The 20,735-nt window shown below is 43.4% G+C and overlaps 1 protein-coding gene across 1 annotated transcript; it reads left to right on the forward strand.

Moving 5' to 3' along the window:
* Positions 1-6,362: 6,362 nt before the first annotated feature.
* On the forward strand, positions 6,363-16,475 carry TSPAN10 (tetraspanin 10). The gene is made up of 3 exons (XM_042452517.1): positions 6,363-6,653; positions 8,581-9,161; positions 15,444-16,475. Exons 1-3 carry the CDS (start codon positions 6,552-6,554, stop codon positions 15,811-15,813), a joined length of 1,053 nt encoding a protein of 350 aa, XP_042308451.1. The 5' UTR covers positions 6,363-6,551; the 3' UTR covers positions 15,814-16,475.
* Positions 16,476-20,735: the final 4,260 nt, after the last annotated feature.

Below are 20,735 nucleotides of genomic sequence, written 5' to 3' on the forward strand. Positions count from 1 at the left end.
CCAGCAGGCCCTCCTTCCTTCCTTCCTTCCTTCCTCCCTCTGCCCCGCCTCAAGCCCCGGGCGGCGAGGGGGAGGAGGGAAAGAACAACACTCACAACAACAACAACAACAACATAATTCAAAGACATAGCCCTGTTAGTCCGTGGGATCAGTACAATACAGTACAGAGATCTTTCTTGTAGCACCTTTCAGACTGAGTCATCATCACTCACTGAGGGAAAGAGGCAGCATGGGCTCCCCTGGGCTTCACTCTACTTCCTCAGATGCAGCTCAGGTTATCTTACATATCACATATATTATATTATACACATCTGAGAAAGCAGGCTGAAGTCTGGGAAAGCTCTCGCTGCCAACTACAGATGTTATCCAAACAGTCAGCCCTGCTTATACACACAGATTTTTTTATACATGGATTCAATCATCCACAGTTTGAAAATGTTCAAGAAAAGTATACATTTCAATATCAAACCTTGTTTTCCCATTTTTTATAAGGGACACCATTTTGCTATGTCATTATATTTAATGGGACTTGAACATACACCAATTGTGTTATTCACAGGGATCTTGGAACCCAACCCCAGTCTATAACAAGGATCCACTGTAATATATTCACCACAAAACAGTTCCAGTGAGAAAGAAAAACGGGAGGTGTCTCAAGAAACCAGGATGGATGACTAAGGAACTTTCAACCGAGATGAGTTTGAAACGCAACATGTATAAGAAATGGAAAAAGGGGGAAATCACAAAAAAGGAATTCAAAGAAATAGCAGGCATGTGCAGGGGTAAAGTCAGAAAAGCTAAAGCACAGAATGAACTCAGGCTTGCTAGAGAGGTTAAGAACAACAAAAAGGGCTTTTTTGGATATGTCCGCAGCAAAAGGAAGAAGAAGGAAACAGTAGGGCCACTTCGTGGAGAAGATGGCAAAATGCTAACAGAAGACAGAGAAAAGGCAGAATTACTCAACACCTTCTTTGCCTCAGTCTTCTCAGAAAAGGCAAAGAGTATTGCTCATAGAGAAACATTTGCTATAAAATAGTGGGTGACCACCAGACTTGGCCATACTTAGAATAGACCTTTCAAAAATGTGTTGCTGTTAGGAGTCTTCAGGTCAACTCCAACTTATGGAGACCTGATCCAAGAGTTTTTTTGGCTGGATTTATTCAGAAGTGGTTTGTCATGGGTTTTCTCTAGGGCTGAGTGTGCTGTCACACTGCAGAATTAATGCAGTTTGATACCACTTTAACTGTCATGACTCCACTCTGGAATCCTGGGATTTATAGTTTGATGTGGCACCAGATGTTTCTGACAGAGCAGGCTAAATATCTCACAGTATACAGTACTGCAAAATACCCTTCTAAAATTTAGCAGGACTCACAGTATACAAAACCAGATTTCCATAGTATACAGAATACAAACCCAGATTTCCATAGCACTGGGCCATGGCAGTTAAAGCCCTGTCAAACTGCACTATTTCTGCAGTGAAGATGCAGCCCAACGTGTCCAAGCTCACCCAGTAGTGATGAAAACCTTGGTTTCCTGGTATTAATAAAATTTAAAATAGTCATCTGTATATCTTATTCATTTCAATAGACTAAATGTGTGTCTGTTAATTGTTGTTTTTCCCCACCTCAATCCATGGGGGGAGGCAAGTAAGAAACAACAACAACAATTTAATCCAACCATCTCGTTCTATTTCACTTTGTGTTCTAGATACTTTTTTTCAGTTTTGGGGAAAGAATATATAACTAGCCCAGGCAATATTATTTGATGTTTGGGTTGCACCGCATAACTATGTTGCACCGCATAATTAATACATCTCCAAGAGAGGGACAATTTCCATCTAAATTAAAATTAGCAGTGGTTAAACCTCTGCTAAAAAAACCCTCCTAAGACCCCCTGACTTATAATAACTACCGGCCTATATTGCTGCTGCCATTTTTGGAGAAGGTGATCGAGAGAGCGGTCGCCTTCCCGCTTCAATCAATCTTGGATGAGACGGATTTTCTAGACCCATTTCGAACCAGCTTCCCGGCGGGCTATGGAGTTGAGACTGCCATGGTCGCCCTAGTCGATGATCTCCGTCTGGGCATGGACAGGGGAAGCGTGTCCCTGTTAGTGCTTTTGGACATCACAGCGGCTTTCGATACCATCGACCATGGTATCCTTCTGGAACGCCTGAGGGAGTTAGGTATCAGGGGCACTGCGCTCCAGTGGTTCCGATCCTACCTCTTGGGTAGATTCCAGATGGTGCAGCTGGGGGACGTTTGCTCCGATAAGAGGGCACTTACATCTGGCGTCCCTCAAGGAGCAATTCTGTCCCCCATGCTATTTAACATTTACATGAAACCACTGGGAGAGATCATCTGGAGACACGGGGCGCAGTGTTATCAGTACACTGATGACACCCAAATATGCTTCTCTGTGTCCCCGACTGATGCAGTAACTAGGGATGGCATCTCTCCTCTAAATGCCTGCTTGGAGTCGGTAATGGGTTGGATGAGGGAAAACAAACTCAGTGTGAATCCAGAGAAAACGGAAGTACTGGTGATAGGTTCCCCGGGTCTGGGTGGTAAGATTTGCCACCCGGTCCTGAACGGGATCATGCTCCCCTTGAAGGACTCGGTCCGCAGCTTGGGAGTGCTCCTGGACTCGTCGCTCCAGCTGTCATCTCAGGTGGATGCGATGGTCAGGAGCACCTGTTATCAGCTTCGGCTGATACGCCAGCTGCGTCCCTACCTGGACCGGAAGGACCTTGAAACTGTTGTACATGCTCTGGTAACCTCTCGATTGGATTTCTGCAATGTGCTCTACATGGGGCAACCTTTGTACCAAACCCGGAAGCTACAGTTAGTGCAGAATATGGCAGCAAGATTGGTCGCTGGTTGTTACAGGTCTGACCATATAACACCTATCTTGAAAGATCTTCATTGGCTGCCTATTCGCTTCCGGGCTCAATACAAGGTGTTGGTAATGACCTATAAAGCCCTAAATGGCTTGGGCCCAGGATACTTGGAGGACCACCTCTCCCCATATAATCCGCCCCGCACACTCAGGTCAACAGGGATGAAATTGTTGGAGGTCCCAGTGACACGCTATGTGAGAACCTCACAGAGGGCATTCTCTATCGTGGCCCCCAGATCTTGGAATAGTCTCCCAGATGAGCTCCGCTCCACCACATCTTTAGCTCTTTTTAAAAAGAACCTGAAGACGTATTTCTTTTCCCAAGCCTTCCCACCGTGAAAAATCATTTTTTCCTTTACCCCTCTTCACTGATGACCCAGGAATGTATATATTGACTTCCCCTTCTATCTGACCTTTTTGTTGTTAGTATCATTGTGTTGTTTTTAATTGATTTTATTGGAATGTTTTTTATATATAATTGTTCGCCGCTTTGATCAAAATTTTGGAAAAGCAGGTTACAAATAAACTATATTATTATTATTATTATTATTGAACTTGCTATTTTAGTAAAGTGAAAGTGTTGCTGTATATTACACCAGTAGTGCTTGTTCAGAATCTAACATCTTTATTGGACACTCTTTATACAGTGGATCCTTGTTATACGCTGGGGTTTGGTTCCAAGATCCCCCGTGTATAACAAAATCCGTGTATGCTCAAGTCCCATTAAGTATAATGACATAGCAAAATGGTGTCCCTAATAAAAAATGGAACATCAAGGTAAATTTATACTTTTTTGGAACATTTTCAAACTGTGTATGCTTAAATCCGTGTATAAAAAAAATCTGTGTATAAGAAGGGCCGACTGTACTCTATATATACTCTTTATACTCAGCTACCTGGTACAGTTTGTTTGCAGCTGTCATGCCAAGAACAGGATTAGAGGGAGGTGAACAGTGAGATATAAATAATTACCCCATGCTCCTTCTCTCAGCTGCACACTGGGAGCAAAGTGCTGGCTGCAAAAATGGCAACTACAAATGCCCCATTTGTGGATAATGCATTATTTTGAGAAATGGAGTATTACATTGGGTGGAAATGGGGTGTTGTAGGGTAGAGGCATCACTAAGGGGGTGCAGGGGATACGGACCACACCAGGTGACACCCTAAACATCACAAGTATTTTTGCAGAAACTGTCTACACGGTTATCTGTATCCTTTTAAAACACTGGACCTTATCGGAAGAGATGGTGTGAGTGGTGCAAAGGTCAGTGGAAGGAGAAAGGAGAAGCCCTGGTGTTTTTTAAATATTTTTTTAAAATTTTAATTAAAAACAATAAAAATTATTCTCTTTTAAAATAAATTTAAAACATCACATCTTACCAAATTTGCACTTTAACCATGTGAAACTATGTACATGTAAATATGTTTAGGCTGTGTGTATGATATTGTAATTTAACGGTATCATTTTAATTTTTCTAGTTGTTTATATCACAACTATTGCCATTACATTTGGTGATATATGTGGTGGCTCAAGTGGTTAAGACGCTGACTCTTTTGACTGTAAGATCGGCCGGTTGGCAGTTTGAGGCCCGAGTGCCACATAATGGGGTGAGCTCCCATCACTAGCCCCAGCTTCTGCCAACCTGGCAGTTCGAAAGCATGCAAATGCAAGTAGAGCCTTTTATAACTCTTAGGGTTGCCTTGTTTGCAGTGAAAGCAGCTATTCTATGGAAGCAAAAAGAAGAAAAGGACCCCAGATAGATTGCTGTGCAAATTACAAGAACGGTGTAAGCAAAGCCAAATATTTTAAATTTTATAGAGATTTCTTTTTATGTAAGTTTTAACTATGTATGTTTTTTCTTTTATCTTGTATTCTTTCAAAGTAGATACATAAGTACCACTCCTGTGGGAAGGTAAACAGCATTCTGTGCAATCATACTGGCGACATGATCACAGAGTAGTCTATGACAACACTGGCTCTTCGGCTTAGTAATGGATATGAGCACCACCCCCCCCATGGTCAGATACGCCTTGACAACCTTATCAATGGGGAATACTTTTACCTAAGAGAATTATGATTTATGAGTACCATTACTACAACAAAAAAATTCCCAAGGATTCTGTATGGTATGGTATAGGAGGGGGTCAAGTGACACCAACCCTAGTGAAGCCACTGGGGCAAAATTAGGACAGTGCCTTCAGAAATAAAAATTCTGTTCCCAACCCCCTGGTTTTTTCTTGCATCCCCCAAATTTTTAACACTGAAGGTCAATAGGATCTGGTGTGAATTCTCTAACATTGAAGCCTAATTAACTTCAGTATTTGTTACATATACCTCTGAGTGGATAATTACTTCATCCAAAATCATAGCTGACTGATTTCATTAGCTGAGTAAATGTGGTTCGTAACCTCAGTATTTTAGGTTTGTATGGCAAGAAGTTGATGAGTTACCTTTAGAAATGGAGGTACGCTCTTTGGCATTGCTGCAGAGGCTTTTTGAACTCTGTTAAGTGTCCAAGAAGCTATCACTAATACTTAACATTGGCACAGCAATGGTAACCAATCAGAATGTATGGCCTCCATTGCCTCACAATCTCCTGAATTTTGCAATCCTGCAGGGAAGAGTGGGGGAGTTTGGAAGATTATCTTGTTTACTGGTGATATCCTTGTAGAGACCTATTCCAATATTCAACCGATAATAATAATAATAATAATAATAATAATAATAATAATAATAATAATTTTATTTGTATACCGCCCTTCTTAAAATCAGGGCGGTGAACAGCAATTATACAACAGTACAACAATAAACCATACAAAATTAATTAAAAACAGTTCAATAAAAATAATAAAATTTCATGCCGGCGAAACAGGGTTGACGAAGGGGGGGGGGTGTAGTTATTGTATGTGTAGGGCTTCATGGTGAGGAATGATTTACTCAATACTTATCATAGTGATGGTATAAGTCAGTATGTTTTACAGATGGGGAATCAAGAGTAAGCAAATTCACAGTTCAGTGAATCTGGACCTCTGTCTCTAGATTAGAATTCAGCCCTTGCCTGTTGCATTTGTATTCTATTTCTTCTATTTTCTATTCTACAGCCCTTGCCTGTAGCATTTTTATTCTATTTCTCGGTCAGAATGTCTTTTATAAATTCACAAAACAAGCCCAAAGTCACTGCTGAACTATAGAACAGAAGTTCAATATTCTGTAAAGTACCCTTATAATGTTTAGCAGGCCCCACGATAGGAGTCTGACCAAATATGGTGAATGGGCAAGGTGAGGTAAATCCAATTTTAATCTGCTTAAATTTGCTGTCTTTCAAGGCCTTAAAGCAGAAACAGTCCTTAAATATATAACTGTTTGAGTGTACAGCTATGAATTGCAATCAGTTATATAGCATCATTGTGAATATACAGCCTGAACAAATTACATGTAAATGGTTACACTTAAATACATTCACAGCAAGCAGGAGTCAGTCTCTTTAAGCCCCAAAATGTGATTTCTCACATGATATGAGTATGACTGTGGGGCTTTGCTTTAAAGTTTCCCTCCCTTGTATGGCTTATGATGTCTAGTTGTTTTTTTCTTATTTGGCACAGAGCAGTGCAAAATTATTTCAAATTAACCACACTATAGCCTGGGAAATATGGCAAAGAAACTTATTACATTTTCCAGGACTTTCCTGCAGGCACTGTCTTTTCAGAGCAACAAAAAAGGAGACAATGAAACAAGAGCTTTGCTACCAAAGGTAATTAGAAGGATTTGCAGTGTGTTTTGTTGTTGTTGTTGTTCCTGGCTTTTGAAAAAAATGGGTTTGGTCTTTGAAGATCTTGTGGCCTTCTTCTTTGTAGATAGTATTGCTTTCTAGTCTGTTTGTTTTCAATGGTGAGTAGAGAATCTTATTATTAATAATTAATCGCAAAGACACTAACTTGGAAATAAAGTAGGTCCCACTAAATATAATGGTACTTTCCTCCAAATTGAGGTGCTTAGGATGGAGGTGGGCAAAATGTGCATCTCCAGATGTTGTTGTTTATTGTTGTGTGCCTTCAAGGTTTCTGACTTATGGGGCCCATAAGGCGACCTATCATGGTGTTTTCTTGGCAAGATTTGTTCAGAGGAGGTTTGCCATTGCCTTCCCCTGAGGATGATAGCATGTGACTTGCCCAAGATCACCTGAACTGCAATGTTTTTTACCCTTGGTTGTGTTGGTTAGGGCTGATAGGAGTTGTAATTCATCAGTATCAGAAGAGTCACACTTTGCCCAGCCCTGTCTTTGAAGGACTAGGTATTAGCCTCTCAGCTCATGAAATCTCTTACATTATCAGGCTAAGTCTTCTTTTTTTTTTTTTAAGGGAACAACTTGATGTAATAAGATTGGTAGTTTGATATTTTTTCTCATTTAATGATTAGAATTTAGTCTCTGAGGATCTTTCTCCTCACTTATATTCTTTTGATCTGCCTTGATCCCTTTGCACAAGCATTCAACTTTTCTCACATCAGCCTTTCCTTGAATACTTTAAATGGCTTCTTTTTCCTTTTAAGATGATCACATATATGTTCTCTATTCTATTACTATCTCCTGTAATTTTACCTCTGGCCCACAGCCTCTCAACAGTGATGTAGAGTGGAATATTTTCTGAATGAAATTGAACTGGCCAGCTGGAATGAACATAATAAACATAAAATCAAATTTATAATTATCTTACAGTTTTGTTCAAGTGGCTATGCTTGGAAATCATCTAAATTATTAGCATAGCACTTCATAATTACTAACATTGATATGTCAAAAAGAGTTTATTGATTGACTTTTCAACTGCCCCATATCCATAATTCTTAAATAAACATGCTGCATAAAAATGAATAGCTAACTCATATCTGTTGATCTAAAGTGAAGAAAAATCTTCCAGTTAAACATTTTTCTGAAAAGCCATATGATTCCTTCTCAGTTTATGTACCTCCCATGTAAATCTGTTCAGCAGTAAAAGTCTTCGTTGAAGCTCAGCCTAGAGTAACCATCTACTGTAAGTACTCCCATCTGAGCTGGGGCAGTTGGTTGGTTGCATCTAAGCACTGGGCTTTCTTTGCTTCCCCACCTCCCCATCAATTTGACTCAGACACACAGTACTGGCAGTATAGCCCTATATCTGTACAGTCAAAAGCAAGCCCCTTTAAGTTCAATGGGAGTGACTCCCAAATTACTGCATGTGGAATTGTGCTATGGTTTAAAGAAACATTCCTTCACCACTTTTCTCTCTTTTGTGAGGTTACCGTTTCATAATGCTACACCCTTTTAGACTGCCAAGGCTACAGATAGCTTTCTCCCTTCATTTTACAGTTTTCACTTATAACAGAGAGACTTGTGTTTCCCATAGATTATCATATGTATCACCACTATATGTGCACACACTCATGCATCTGTCTCCATTTTATTTAAATGGAATGAATTGCCACTGAATTTATGTTAATCCAGCCATAATGTTAGAATATTCCTGATTTTTTTTTATTCTTCTCTGCTCTTCTCTGTTGTTTTGTCCCCTACATTCATGAGATTTTAAGGCATATATCAGAATATGGCATGGGAAGAAAAAAAATCAGCTCTGCATCCCTTTTAATTGTGTTCCCTCTCTCTGACATGCATTCTACATTTTCTGGTTCCTTCCTTTGTTGATCAGACAGACAATCTGGATGCACAAGGCTCTCCTCCAAATCCCAGTAGAGAAGAAGCTGGCTGTAGTAGAAAACAGAAAGGACAGTGGTGTCTGCATCATTCTTCCCATCATCACCTGGATTCACTTACTCGTTGTGTTAAATACTTTACCCTTGTTTGGAACCTGGCTTTCTCCATTACAGGACTGCTCATTTTGGCTATAGGGCTCTGGGGTCTTTCAGACAAAGAGTCCTTGGCAAGTGAACGGATAACTCATTTGGGCAGTGACCCAATGCTCTTTTTTGTATTAGTGGGCCTAGCAGTGAGCACTATGTCTCTACTGGGTTGTACAGGAGCCCTCTTTGAGAACACCTGCCTTTTGAAGTTTTTTTCTGGAGGAATCATCATGTTTGTAATCCTGGAAACCATTGGTGGAATGACACTCTTTTCCCTAAGAAACCAAATCAAGGCCTCCTTGCAAAATTCCCTCATGGTGGCAGTGCTACGATACCAAGATGACCTAGATCTCCAGTTCATTATGGATGAAATTCAGTCAGGCTTACAGTGCTGTGGAGTGGAGTCCTACCTAGACTGGAAAACAAATCTGTGAGTAGAAATCTATTTGGAGTGTACTTCCTGTCTTACTGTTTCAATAGCTAGGAAGGGTGGGAGAGCACTAATACTACAGGAATGTCATGATAAGTATTTCTGGGATGAAGGTGTTTTCAAATCTGAAATGCTGGGAGTAGGTTCTTATCAGTTTGGCACAGTACAGCCCAGCTCCGCAGACATATTCTTCCTCTCTGGCTCTTCATGGCCCCTTCATCTCAGAAAAGCTTTATGTTTGGTTTTCTAAAACTAGGACATATTCATTTGTATTACAGATTCAATGTGAAAGTGCTGCCAGGCTGAATAATATTTAACCAGATAAATTATTATTCCATGTAAATGGACAATTATAGAAGCAAACCTGTATACACTTAACAGTAAAGCTTATGGACAACCATGGTTAAGGCTTTCAGCAGAGAGGAAGCAAGCAACAGAAGGCTCTGAAGTTTAATTTCATTTTTCAGCTCCCTAGCCTATCTCTGTCTGGCTTCCCCACCTTCCCTCTTACACACATGCTTTGACCCAAGCTGTTTGTCCTCAATCTGGGCTGGTGTTGGGTCTCTCAGATTGTCTAGGAGAAAAAAGCAGCTGGCTAAGGAGTTGCAAAAGAAAAACTGGCAGGGAGAGAAAGTTCAACCTGCTTCCCAACAGCTTCTCCACCTTATATTTCTACCCCATCTTCACTTGACCTACTGCTTTACTGTTCTGTGGCAGCAATGTGTGTTCAAACATTCTGCAGCTTGTTAGAGAATACACCATATTGAAACTTGTGTTCAAAGAACTATACTGTAGATATGATTGGGTTGCTTAAACTTTTTTTTCATATCAGGATTAATCTTCTGCTGATACTCTCTCGGTAGCATGGCTAGGGCCTGCAGAACTAATTCACTGGCCTAATTATTTGTTTGATTTATATCTTGCCCTTTTCTGAACAGGATGCAAGGTGGCCTACAGGATTTAAAAAACACATTACTCATGCAAAAGTTTAAAAAACCCAATTGAGTGTTAGTTCAGCTAAAAACAGAAGAGTCAAACAATAAAAAAACATGAGACATAATTTAAAAATTAAAAAGCAATAAAAAAGATAAAAACACAAGCCCACCAAGCCCCTTTTCTATTACATAAATTATAAGGCAAAGGCCTGTCTGAATAAGATCTTCGCCTACCAGCAAAAGGGAAGGACAGGTGGGGCCAATGAAACCTCCCATAGGAGGAAATTCTACAACCTGGGAACAGCTTCTGAGAAGGCTCTCGACCATATCCTCACCAAACTTACCTGTGATGGTGATGGGATGAAGAGAAAGCCTTTCCATGAAGAACTTAAAACTTGGTCAGGCATATCTAAGGAGATATGGTCTTTCAGATATTCTGGACTTGTCATTTTGGGCTTTAAATGTCATAGCCAGAACTTTGAATTCTACTGGAAACAGGCTGATAGCCAGAGAAGCTGTTTTGGAGATGGGGGTTATACGTTCCCCATAACCAGCTCCAATAAGCAGTCTAACTGCAGCATTTCGGAGCTGCTGAAATTTTCAAACAGTTTTCAAAGGCAGCCCCACTTAGCATGCATTACAGTAAATAGGATGTAATCAAGGCATGTATTGTCCTGGCCAGATCTGACATCTCAAGGAATGATACACTAGTTTTAACTGTGCAAATATGCTCATGACCACTGCCAAAACCTGGACATCCAGACTCAGATTAGAGTACAGGAGTACAGCCAAATTGCTAACCTGAGATTTCAGGGAGAGTGTAATCCCATCAAATATAGACTGAGTCCCTATTCCCCGACCTTCCTTCCAACTAACTAGGAGCACCTCTGTCTTATCTGAATTACTGTATATAGTCATGTATAAGTCTAAACATTTTAGTTAAAGAATTGACCCCAAAAAGTAAACTGATCTATCCACGGTTCAATATAAGTACTGTACTTTTATAAAGAAAGAAAGAAAGAAAGAAAGAAAAACATCCCCTGGTGAAAGGCAAGATAGTAATTTGTTCTGGAAGCACTAACTCCCCTCTGGTCTCTCATCCATCCAGCCTTTAGTGTGAGCATAGTTATGTCTGCTAGAATTTTGTAAATTCTTTGACATTGTTTTCCTTTGCTTCATCTTTTGGCTCCTTTGTTATATGCTCCTAAGTTTTACCCTCAACTTATCCATGGGTCATATCAAACTCCATAAGTTTGGCCCCCAAAGGCCAAACATATGGGTGGACAAACACACCAGACAATGAATTGGCAGAAAAGGCCACAACTTTATTAAATACAGCAAGCCAATGATTGTAGAGGGTTGGCCCGAAAGCATAAGGTCTGCATCTGTCATCCACCAACCCACGTTCGTCGATGAACCAAAATGCCTGGTCACAGCCAGGCCTCGAGATGACAGAGGGAACCAGCTTAAAGTGTCCAGCCACCTTGGGAGCCAGTTATGCGCATCTGTGCATCTTCGCCCCTTGTCACCAGGGAACGCCATCTCTATGCTGCCCCCACATTAGCGACATCGCTACTCCTCAGCACCCCCGGGTCCCATGGGATTCCCGATCCAGTGCTCCGCAGCACTGGAAACCATGCCCAACAGCTCCAAAACCTATGCTGCTGTCCTCAGAAAGTTGTGAAAGTGAAGCACAAACCCTGCGAGGGAGGGAAGGGTGGGAGCTGGCAAACAAAAATGGTGCCTAGTGTCTGCCGGCACAGGCTGATAAAGGCCGGCCAGCCAGTCAGCACCCAGGAAGCATGGGCGGCCCACCTCCTGGCCCATCCCGGCATTGCAGCCCTCCGCAGGCCACCAATCATGGGTCACTTTCTCTCCCAGGTGCTTCTGGGAGTTGTAGTCCACAGAAGTGGCCCAGCCAACCATGGTATGATGCTCTGGCGCTTTCACTCCCAGGTGACCGAGGAGTTAACTCCTGGCTGGCCGAAGCACCGCAGTACCACTGCTTTGCGCCACTGCGTTGGGCACAGTGCAGGAGGGAGCCACCCTGCCTCTGGACCCAGCAACTGGACCGGTCCAGTAAGTCGAGCGGTCCCATTTGCTGTGGAAGATAAGGGAGGGTGGACAAACACACCAGACAACAAACTGGCAGAAAAGACCACAACTTTATTAAATATAGCAAGCCAATAATTGTAGAGGGTTGGCCCGAAAACATAAGGTCTCGATCTGTCATCCACCAACCCATGTTGGTCGGTATATATGGTAAGTTTCAATTTGTTTGCTCTCATCCAGTGCATTACTGACAACAGACACTGGTTTAATATAGAAAAAGCATCCTTAATGTTAGGTCAGAAAGAGAGAGAGTTGGATGTCATCAGCATAAGGGTGACACTGAACTCCAAAACTACAGATAACATCTAGTGGTTTCACATAGAAGCCAAATAGCATGTGGGGACAAAACTGAGCCCTGGGGGTGTTGACAGATGAACAGCTTTGGGGATAGAACAGAAATCTCCCAATGTCACCTAGTTCTCCTCTCCAAGTAGGACTGGAATAACTGTGCCTCCAAGTTGTTCCAAACTGGTACAGAACTTAAGGATACCATGGTTGATAGTATTGGGAAAGCCTCTGAAAGGTCCAGCCAAACCAACAAGAACTCAATTCTCCTGTCCAGTTCCTTATATAGGTCATCCACCAAGGTGACCAAACTTGTTTTAGTCCCAGAGTCAGACTTGAAGCCAGATTCAAAAGGATCTAGATAATCCATTCTATACAAGAACTCCTGGAGTTGGGAGGCCATCACATGCTCCAGAACCCTGCCCAAAAAGGAGGTTAGAAACTCTTCAAATCTCTTGCAGGGATACCTGCAGTTAATCTGATAAAGACCAGGAGGCAAATGTGGTGAGATTAATGCCTATCTTTGTTCACTGGTGTGTTCATATTTCTTTGAGCTTCATCTGGTACTACAAATCTGTGTCAATCTACTTACTCGCTCTAATTTTAGATTAATTAAAACCTAGCTGATTTCATTTAAAGTGAGAATTTTATTAGGAAAAAAACCCAGTCCAGAAACTGCTAATTACTCTCACATTCATGGGGCAAATTAGCTGTGAATAATTTAAGCATAAGCAATTTTCTCTGGATTAGCCCTGAAGCGTGCAAATAGTTCCAGCTCTAAGGAGAACCTTTTGTATGATGTCTGCTCTTAGATGTTGCTACCTGTTCTTCATAATGGTGTATTCCTGATTTTATTTGAAAGAAGTCTTAGATAATTTCTAACTTATTTTATATGAATAACCAAATTTCATCAACAGATTTAGCAGCTTTTAGCAGGTACTGCATAAGCACGCTCATAGATAATTGGCACTATCAGTTAGAACAGTAGCAATTGCCTGTTCAGCAGCATGGAAGAACACAATGTGGAAAGCTGCTTTGTAAAAGTAATTAATTACCACTACTGTTGTAGTGTTTGGAAAATAATATGTTGCTGTTACTTGTTACATTGTTTAAAAGCAGCTCATTAGAGTACTTGTGTATGTTTGCTGTTCTGTTCCTTTTTTTGAGGAAAAAAAACATAACTGTTAGTTGAGTGACATAAATCTATAGAAGTGTTTGCAAACAGGCCCTTTATAAGTAACAGGGCCTGGCACAGACTGCTGGTTTGCAGCGGCCTGGGCCAAAATTAGGGCTCAGGAGTGTGGAATATCTGCATGCTCCTGAACTCTAGCGCATGGTGTGGCGCCATCATGGCGGCCTCCCATCCACATGGGGGCCACCATGATGATGCAAGTGTGGTGCAGCGTCTGCACCTCGTGCTGCTGTGCTTGTGTCATTGATGCGCAACAGTGCGCCAGTGGTGCACTATGGCGGCGGCCATGCGCACCAAGAAGAACCTGTTTTTAGTAGGTTCTTTTTGGTGCAGAGGGAACCTGCAGGGTTTGGTTGCTGTGGGCTCCCTCAGTTGCAAAAATGGGCGGCTGCAGCCCACCCTTTCGGGGTGGTCTGTTGAGCCCTAGGATTACTTGTAAAGGACCCATTTGCAAACACTTCTCTAGATTTAAGATCGATTCCCATTTGCTTCCAGCTTGTAACCCTTTCCAAGTGACACAGCTACTTGTAAAGGATTACAAACTGGAAGCAACAGGGTTACAAGGGAAAGTAGTCTGTACTAGCTACTTGTGATGGGGATGCAGTGATGGAGGCGTAATGAAGTTACATTTCAAAAGTAATATAATGAGGAAGAGGGAAATTCACTGGTTTAATGAGCAACAGTTTCTGGTTCCTTTCTTGTTACACCAGTGATTTAAGTTCCCTCTTCCTTATTATATTACTTTTGAAATATAACTTCATTATGCCTCCATCACTGCATTCCCGTCACAAGTAGCTAGTACAGATGGCTATCTTCCCTTGTAGCCCTGTTACTTTCAGCTTCCAAGGAAGAGATAGGATCCAGTTCACTCCTGTATATTGTGAAGACTCTGGTGCCATATAGACCTGGTTCTTGTGAAGTTGGGAGCAAGACAGTGTTTAATCATCCCCAGGAGCATTGCCCCTTTGTTGCTTAAACTATTGAGCTGGAAAACACTACATTGACTGCTCTGGGACATTTGGGTAAGAAACTGTCTTGCTGGTTTAGCTGTTCACTTCCTTCCTTCAGCCTGAGGTTTAAGTTTGCACCTGCTTCCCCTCAGGTCCCATGTTCAATAATTTCTATGATCCTGAGTCCTTGTGGGCACTGTTGTAGCTGACTATGCAATGACTGTCACTTAATAATAATAATAATAATAATAATAATAATAATAATAATAATAGGATTTATCTATATGCCACCCAATCACTGGGAATCTGGGTAGCTTACAACAGAGGGGATAATAGAGGGTTCCCTGCCCTCAGGCTTACAATCTGAAAAGACAGGACACAAAAGGAAAAGGGAATGGTGAGAGGGGGATCAGGTCCAGCATTCTTCTCTCCCTCTGAGGCCTGGACCAAGGCAGATGGACTGGAGGGAGGGTTCTTCTTCTTAATCGAGGTCGGGCCCCATGGCGTTAGTGATGAAGAAGGTATAGTCCCCCAGACTTTGAACATCCCATCATGCCTTGCCTATGTATAATCATTAAGCTTACGGGTCATGCATGGGTTTTTTTCATTTTGTATTTCCAGATCCTTATCAAATCAGGAGATCCTTAGACAAAGTAGCCTTACTAGTTGGGATACCATTCTCTCTCTAGGTGTCCTATGGATGTGTTTCTCAAGAAACATGTGGATGCTGCAGGAACCTTAGCAGTGAGACAGGAGCTCGATGTTGCCCTAATAAACAAAATGATCATTTTCATTTATTAATTTTCAGGTATTTTAACTGCAGCTCTCCAGGTGTGCAAGCCTGTGGTGTTCCAGCTTCCTGTTGCCTGGATCCACGGGAAAATGGCACCATCCCAAATTCCCAGTGTGGCTTTGGCGCCCTGGTCCTGGAGGAGTTTGTGGCTCAGAGCACCATCTATCTTGGAGGCTGTGTTCCCCAGCTGAGCAGATGGTTTAATAATCATGCAAGAGCAATTGCATTCTATTTTGTGTTTCTGATTCTGATTGAAGTAGGAAGCTTATTACTGGCCACTAAGCTTCTGGCAGGCATTACCTTTGCTAAAACCCGCGATGACAGTGGGAGGGAGGGAGCATATTGGTTCTCCTCTTACCAGACACAAAGGAGATTTTATACCTGATCCTTTGAGGACAGCAAATCCAGAATACTGCAAGACTCCTGTCATCATTTACTTATTAATTTCAGAGAGTAGGATATGAAGGACTGAGAGCACCTTTACACTTTAATTCCTCTTGCTTGTGCCCTTTCTTATACTTCTCACAGTCTCTGGCTGGAATTCATCCTGCTCCCTCCTTCCTGCCATTTTCTCTTCCATCAATGCTACATTTCCATTCAATGTCCCTCAGGGCTTCTGGGCATGGCCACAAAGATAGGGAAGGTATTGAAGAACAGAAGTGACTTGGCCTTGATTGCTGGGAGAAACCTCTACATGCAGGCAGCTCCCCTACAAACTGCTTTTCCATAATCTTTTTTGAAAGCCAGTTTCTGATCTGGGCATAGGAACAAATTCACACCTAAAAATGGCTTCAAGAAAAGTGGGGCTAGATAAAGTGTATTTCATCAGCCTCCCTCCCCCACCTTCCCAAGGCCCATATGGCAGCAAGAATTATGAAACTACTCCCCCAAGGGAATTCCACTGGTTTCCCTCTCTGCTTGCCTTTCAGCCTGTGATACAAACCTATCTATCTATTACAGTGGATCATTGCAAATGCCTTTTACTGTGGTCCAAAACACACTGCAGAAATAATCCAGTTTGAAACTGCTTTAATGGCCCTGGCTCAGTGCTAGGGAGAAGTTTAGTCTATTGTGGCACCAGAGCTATCTGACAGAGAAGGTTGAATGTCTCACAAAACTATAGTTCGCAGAATTCTCTAGCATTGAGCCCAGGCACTTAAAGCAAACTCAAACTGGATTATTTCTGCAGTGTGCTTTGGACCTTTGATAATTTTGCATTCATCTGAGTCTGGGAAAATATCTAAAGGCTGGGAATGGACTGAGGGAGTAAATTTTCTCCTGTTAGTAACCTGGTTGAACAGTTCTCCTAGCAATGTGGGGAGGAGAATCAGGCCTGCACATTTGGACTTTCTATACACTATATACCCTTGAGAATTCAATTTCCATCAGATTCCCTCTAGAGGGGCTGCATCCTAATCCAGGGGATCTGACAGAGAAGGCTGAATGTGTCACACACAACTATAGTTTCCAGAATTCCCTAGCATTGAATCAGGGCACTTAAAGCAGACTCAAACTGGATTATTTCTGCAGTATGTTTTGGATCCACTGTATGTTTTATATTTTCATGTTAAAGCAGACTTTTTTTTAACTCACACTGGCATGTAGACATTCAGAGTGCAGACATGCCAGTAATTTCCCATATGCTCACTTGCCTTCTCTAGGCATACTTTCCTTTTCTCATCATATGCTTCATTCAGTTCCAGCAATAACTTATTTTTATTTTGTAGATTTCACACAACTATTCTTTTACCTTTAAAAGTTGAACCTTTTGAGAATGAGAACTTCTTTTCTAGCACTTGGTGTGAGGGATGAGTTATACCCATATGCCACTCTTCTTGCTCCAATGATGGCTTCTTGCTTTTCATTAATTATACATTATAGCAATGTACTCTGCTTCTTTCATATGCTGGACACTCAGTCAATAGCTCTTGGCTCACATAGCCCTTTCTATGGTATGCTACGTAGTAACAGTACCTGCATCTTGTCAGGAATAAAAACTGCTGCCCTGTATTTCTTAAGGCATTCCAGTAAATGGCTGCATCTAGGGTTGCCATAACTGAGGAGCACCGAACCGGGACAAATGTAGGACAAGGCTTTAAAATGTAGGACTTTTTTTTTTTTAAGGTCCTACATTTTAAAACCTTATCCTCCTGCTCCTTCCCGGCTTGGGAGGAAGCCTTGGCCTTCTCTCAGGCCGGGAAGGATGCAAGGGCTGCTCCTCATCACGGTGATCACCGCGGTGGGAAGCAGCCTCCTCCCGGCCCCCACTCCCTTCCCTGGCCTCTGTGGAGGCTTGGGCCTCCATAGAGGCCGGGAAGGAGGGAGGAGAGCGCCCGCGATCTGCGTAATCGCGGGCGGCCCCCACTCCCTTCCCTGGCCTCTGTGGAGGCTTGGGCCTCCATAGAGGCCGGGAAGGAGGGAGGAGAGTGCCCGCGATTGCTGCGATCGCCGCGATCGCGGGCGGCCCCCACTCCCTTCCCTGGCCTCTGTGGAGGCTTGGGCCTCTATAGAGGCCGGGAAGGAGGAAGGAGAGCACCCGCGATAGGCGCGATCGGCGCGATCGCGGGCAGCCCCCACTCCCTTTCCTGGCCTCTGTGGAGGCCCAAGCCTCCAGAGAGGCCGGGAAGGAGGGAGCAGAGCCAGGCCGCCTCCCTCGCCAGCGGAGGAGGCCAAGCAGGGAACGGAGGCGAGGCTCCTTGCCCTGCCTGGTGTCCGTCACGTGGGTGGTGTGTGTCCCGGGGGCGGGGCCAAACCGGGGTGGGACCGTGCGGACCTGCCCCAAACCGGGAAAGTCCCGCCCCCTGGCGGGATATGGCAAGCCTAGCTGCATCACACTCTAACATCTAGCACTGGCTGTTTGGGAGCAAATTTCTTAGGCAACATTTTGCATTGAAAGGAAAATGATATTATGACACTTTCTACTGTTGCTATCATAGCACAAAAACAAGATGGGGAGGAGGCAATCTATCTCCCTTTCTTTCATCTCCTCCTAGCATGCTACATATAAAGGAAGGCAGAACACAACTTGCCCTGGAAGTAAGAGGGTGTGTATTCTATCTTCCTTCACATCTTGCTTGGAGAATCCTCCCTTCATTCCAGCTGCTGTGACCTTGGAAGGAGAGAATAACTGCCAGTGTCCCCTTCCCCACTGCCATTCCCTTCTTCTTTTGTGTCATGTATTTTTAGATTGTAAACCTGAGGGCAGGGAACTGTCAAATTAGCAATCTGTAAACTGCTCTGAGAGCCTCTAAATAAATAAACTCTCTCTTTGGGACTCAGTCTAGACTCTGTATTGTCTCATTGTGCCTACATTGGCTCAGAAGAGATGGACCAGTGCAAAAGGAGGCAGAGGCAGCATAAGAAAGGGCAGCAGCCGCCGTGTTGGGCTATTCCAATCTAAGGCCCCATTCCCACTTACATTTAAAACAGTTGGTGATTTGCCTTAGCTCTGTGTCAGTGAATCAATTCCAAAAGGTCCATCGTACCCATGAAAGCAGATCTTTTCATTATCCCCTTGTAATCGCTTCTTTTTTAGCATGATTGTCATCCCCACTAGTTTGCGCCACTTCAAAATGCATGTCAATCATCTGCGTGTCATCAGTGATGTAAGCAGCAGCCCAGCTTGGGAACTATATATTTTTTAAAAAATTTGATAGAAGATTCAATTCATTAGTTTTGCAACTACTGCTTGGATTGCCACCTGAGTAATTGCAAGTAGTTGCAAAATCAATTAATCAAATCTTCTGTCAATTTTTTTTTAAAAATCATGCGCCCATAGGTTACACCACAAGCACAAAGACAGAGCTGAGATGGGTGGGGGGTAGGGTTGCCATAAGTCAGGACCTCCAAACCGGGACAAATGTAGGACAACATTTTCAAATGTAGGGCACACTTTTTAAAAATGGAGGACACGCGAAAAAATTTGATGATTTTTAAAAATATGTTAATATAAATGCATGTTTCTTAGGCATGATCAAAATGGAGGACATTTTGGCATATATTCCTAGACAGATGGCAGAAATGTACTTCCCTTTCTGCCCAAACCACCCCCCTCCATTCCAAAAACACAGGACACACATTTGGGCATTGAACATGGCTTTATTTAACATTGCCTCTTGCATATTTCAGAGGTTTATGAACAAACAGTGAGCGCATGCCTCAGAAGCTGGCTAATATCAATATCACCATCTTCATGATCATCACTATCACTGTTAAAAGTGATGAAGGCCTTGAGTTCTGGTCCCCACAGCACACTCCAGCCCCCAGAATTCCACAGCCTCGAGTCAGAAAAGAGTTAAAGCATTGCCAGCCAAACTGGGTTATTTCTCCAGTGTGGATGCAGCATGATGGTGCCACTCCCATCCCTTCCTCCCTCCTGGGCTCCCTTTTGCCTGGTGCCTCCCTCTCAGCCTCCCCCCACATGACCCTCACGAGTCCTGGCTTCCCTCTTGTTGGGAAATGCAGGCCTGGCCAAGGAGGGAGTTGGGCACACACAACAACAACAGCAGCAGCAGAGGCGGAAGGGGGTAGGAGGAGAAAGAAGGAAAGGAGGAAAAAGAAGAATAGGGAAAAAGATAAAAAGAGGAGGAGGGGGAAGAGGAAGAGGAGAAGAAAAAGAATAGGAGGAGGAGGAAAAGAAAGAACAAGAGAAAGGGGGTGAAAAAAGAAAGAGGAAGCACCTTGTTGGTAAAGCCTCTCCATGCTGCTCAGCCTTGGGCCCGCGCGGGGAAGAAGAGAAGCTCCTCCTCTGGAGACTGGCTGGCCAATGGGAGAGTGGAGCTGGAACAGCCCCGCCCCCTGCTAGCTTTCACAGGCTCCTGCAGCAGGGGCAGGCTGTCCAGCTATTGGCCAGCCAGCCTGAAGAGCAGGAGCCCCTGCTCAGCCCTGCACACGGCCACGGAAGAGCTTGCAATGCAGCCCAGGGCGCAAAATGGAAGCGCCGGAGAGCTGCAAAGGCCACAGCAGGAGCGGCCGCAAGAGTGGCCACATTGGTGGCAGACTGGCAGTCGGCAGCAATAGCTGCAGAGCGGCTGTAGCTGCTGCTGCTGCTGCGGCAGTAGCCACAACGGCGGCGGCAGGGACCAACTCAACCCAGGGCAAACCCAGGGGAGGGGCAAAAACGGGACGGGACCGTCCCAGGAGGCAAAAAATGGGAAAGTCCCGCCCCCAGTCGGGATATGGCATCCCTAGTGGGGGGGCAATGGTGGATCTACCAAAAACTGAGGAGGGATGATGAACACCCCTCTTCCATTAGTCCCTCCCCTCCAGAATGATGCGATTCAGATCTGTCGTTCCCATTTGTTGAAC

The sequence above is a fragment of the Sceloporus undulatus genome, chromosome 2 (genome assembly GCF_019175285.1).
Source record: "Sceloporus undulatus isolate JIND9_A2432 ecotype Alabama chromosome 2, SceUnd_v1.1, whole genome shotgun sequence".
NCBI classification, from domain to species: domain Eukaryota; kingdom Metazoa; phylum Chordata; class Lepidosauria; order Squamata; family Phrynosomatidae; genus Sceloporus; species Sceloporus undulatus.

Coding starts and splice junctions, on each gene's coding strand:
- TSPAN10 (XM_042452517.1), top strand. CDS start 6,552: ATGGCAAAGAAACTTATTACATTTTCCAGGACTTTCCTGCAGGCACTG. Junction 6,654..8,580: donor CAAGAGCTTTGCTACCAAAG/GTAATTAGAAGG, acceptor TTTGTTGATCAG/ACAGACAATCTGGATGCACA. Junction 9,162..15,443: donor CTAGACTGGAAAACAAATCT/GTGAGTAGAAAT, acceptor ATTAATTTTCAG/GTATTTTAACTGCAGCTCTC.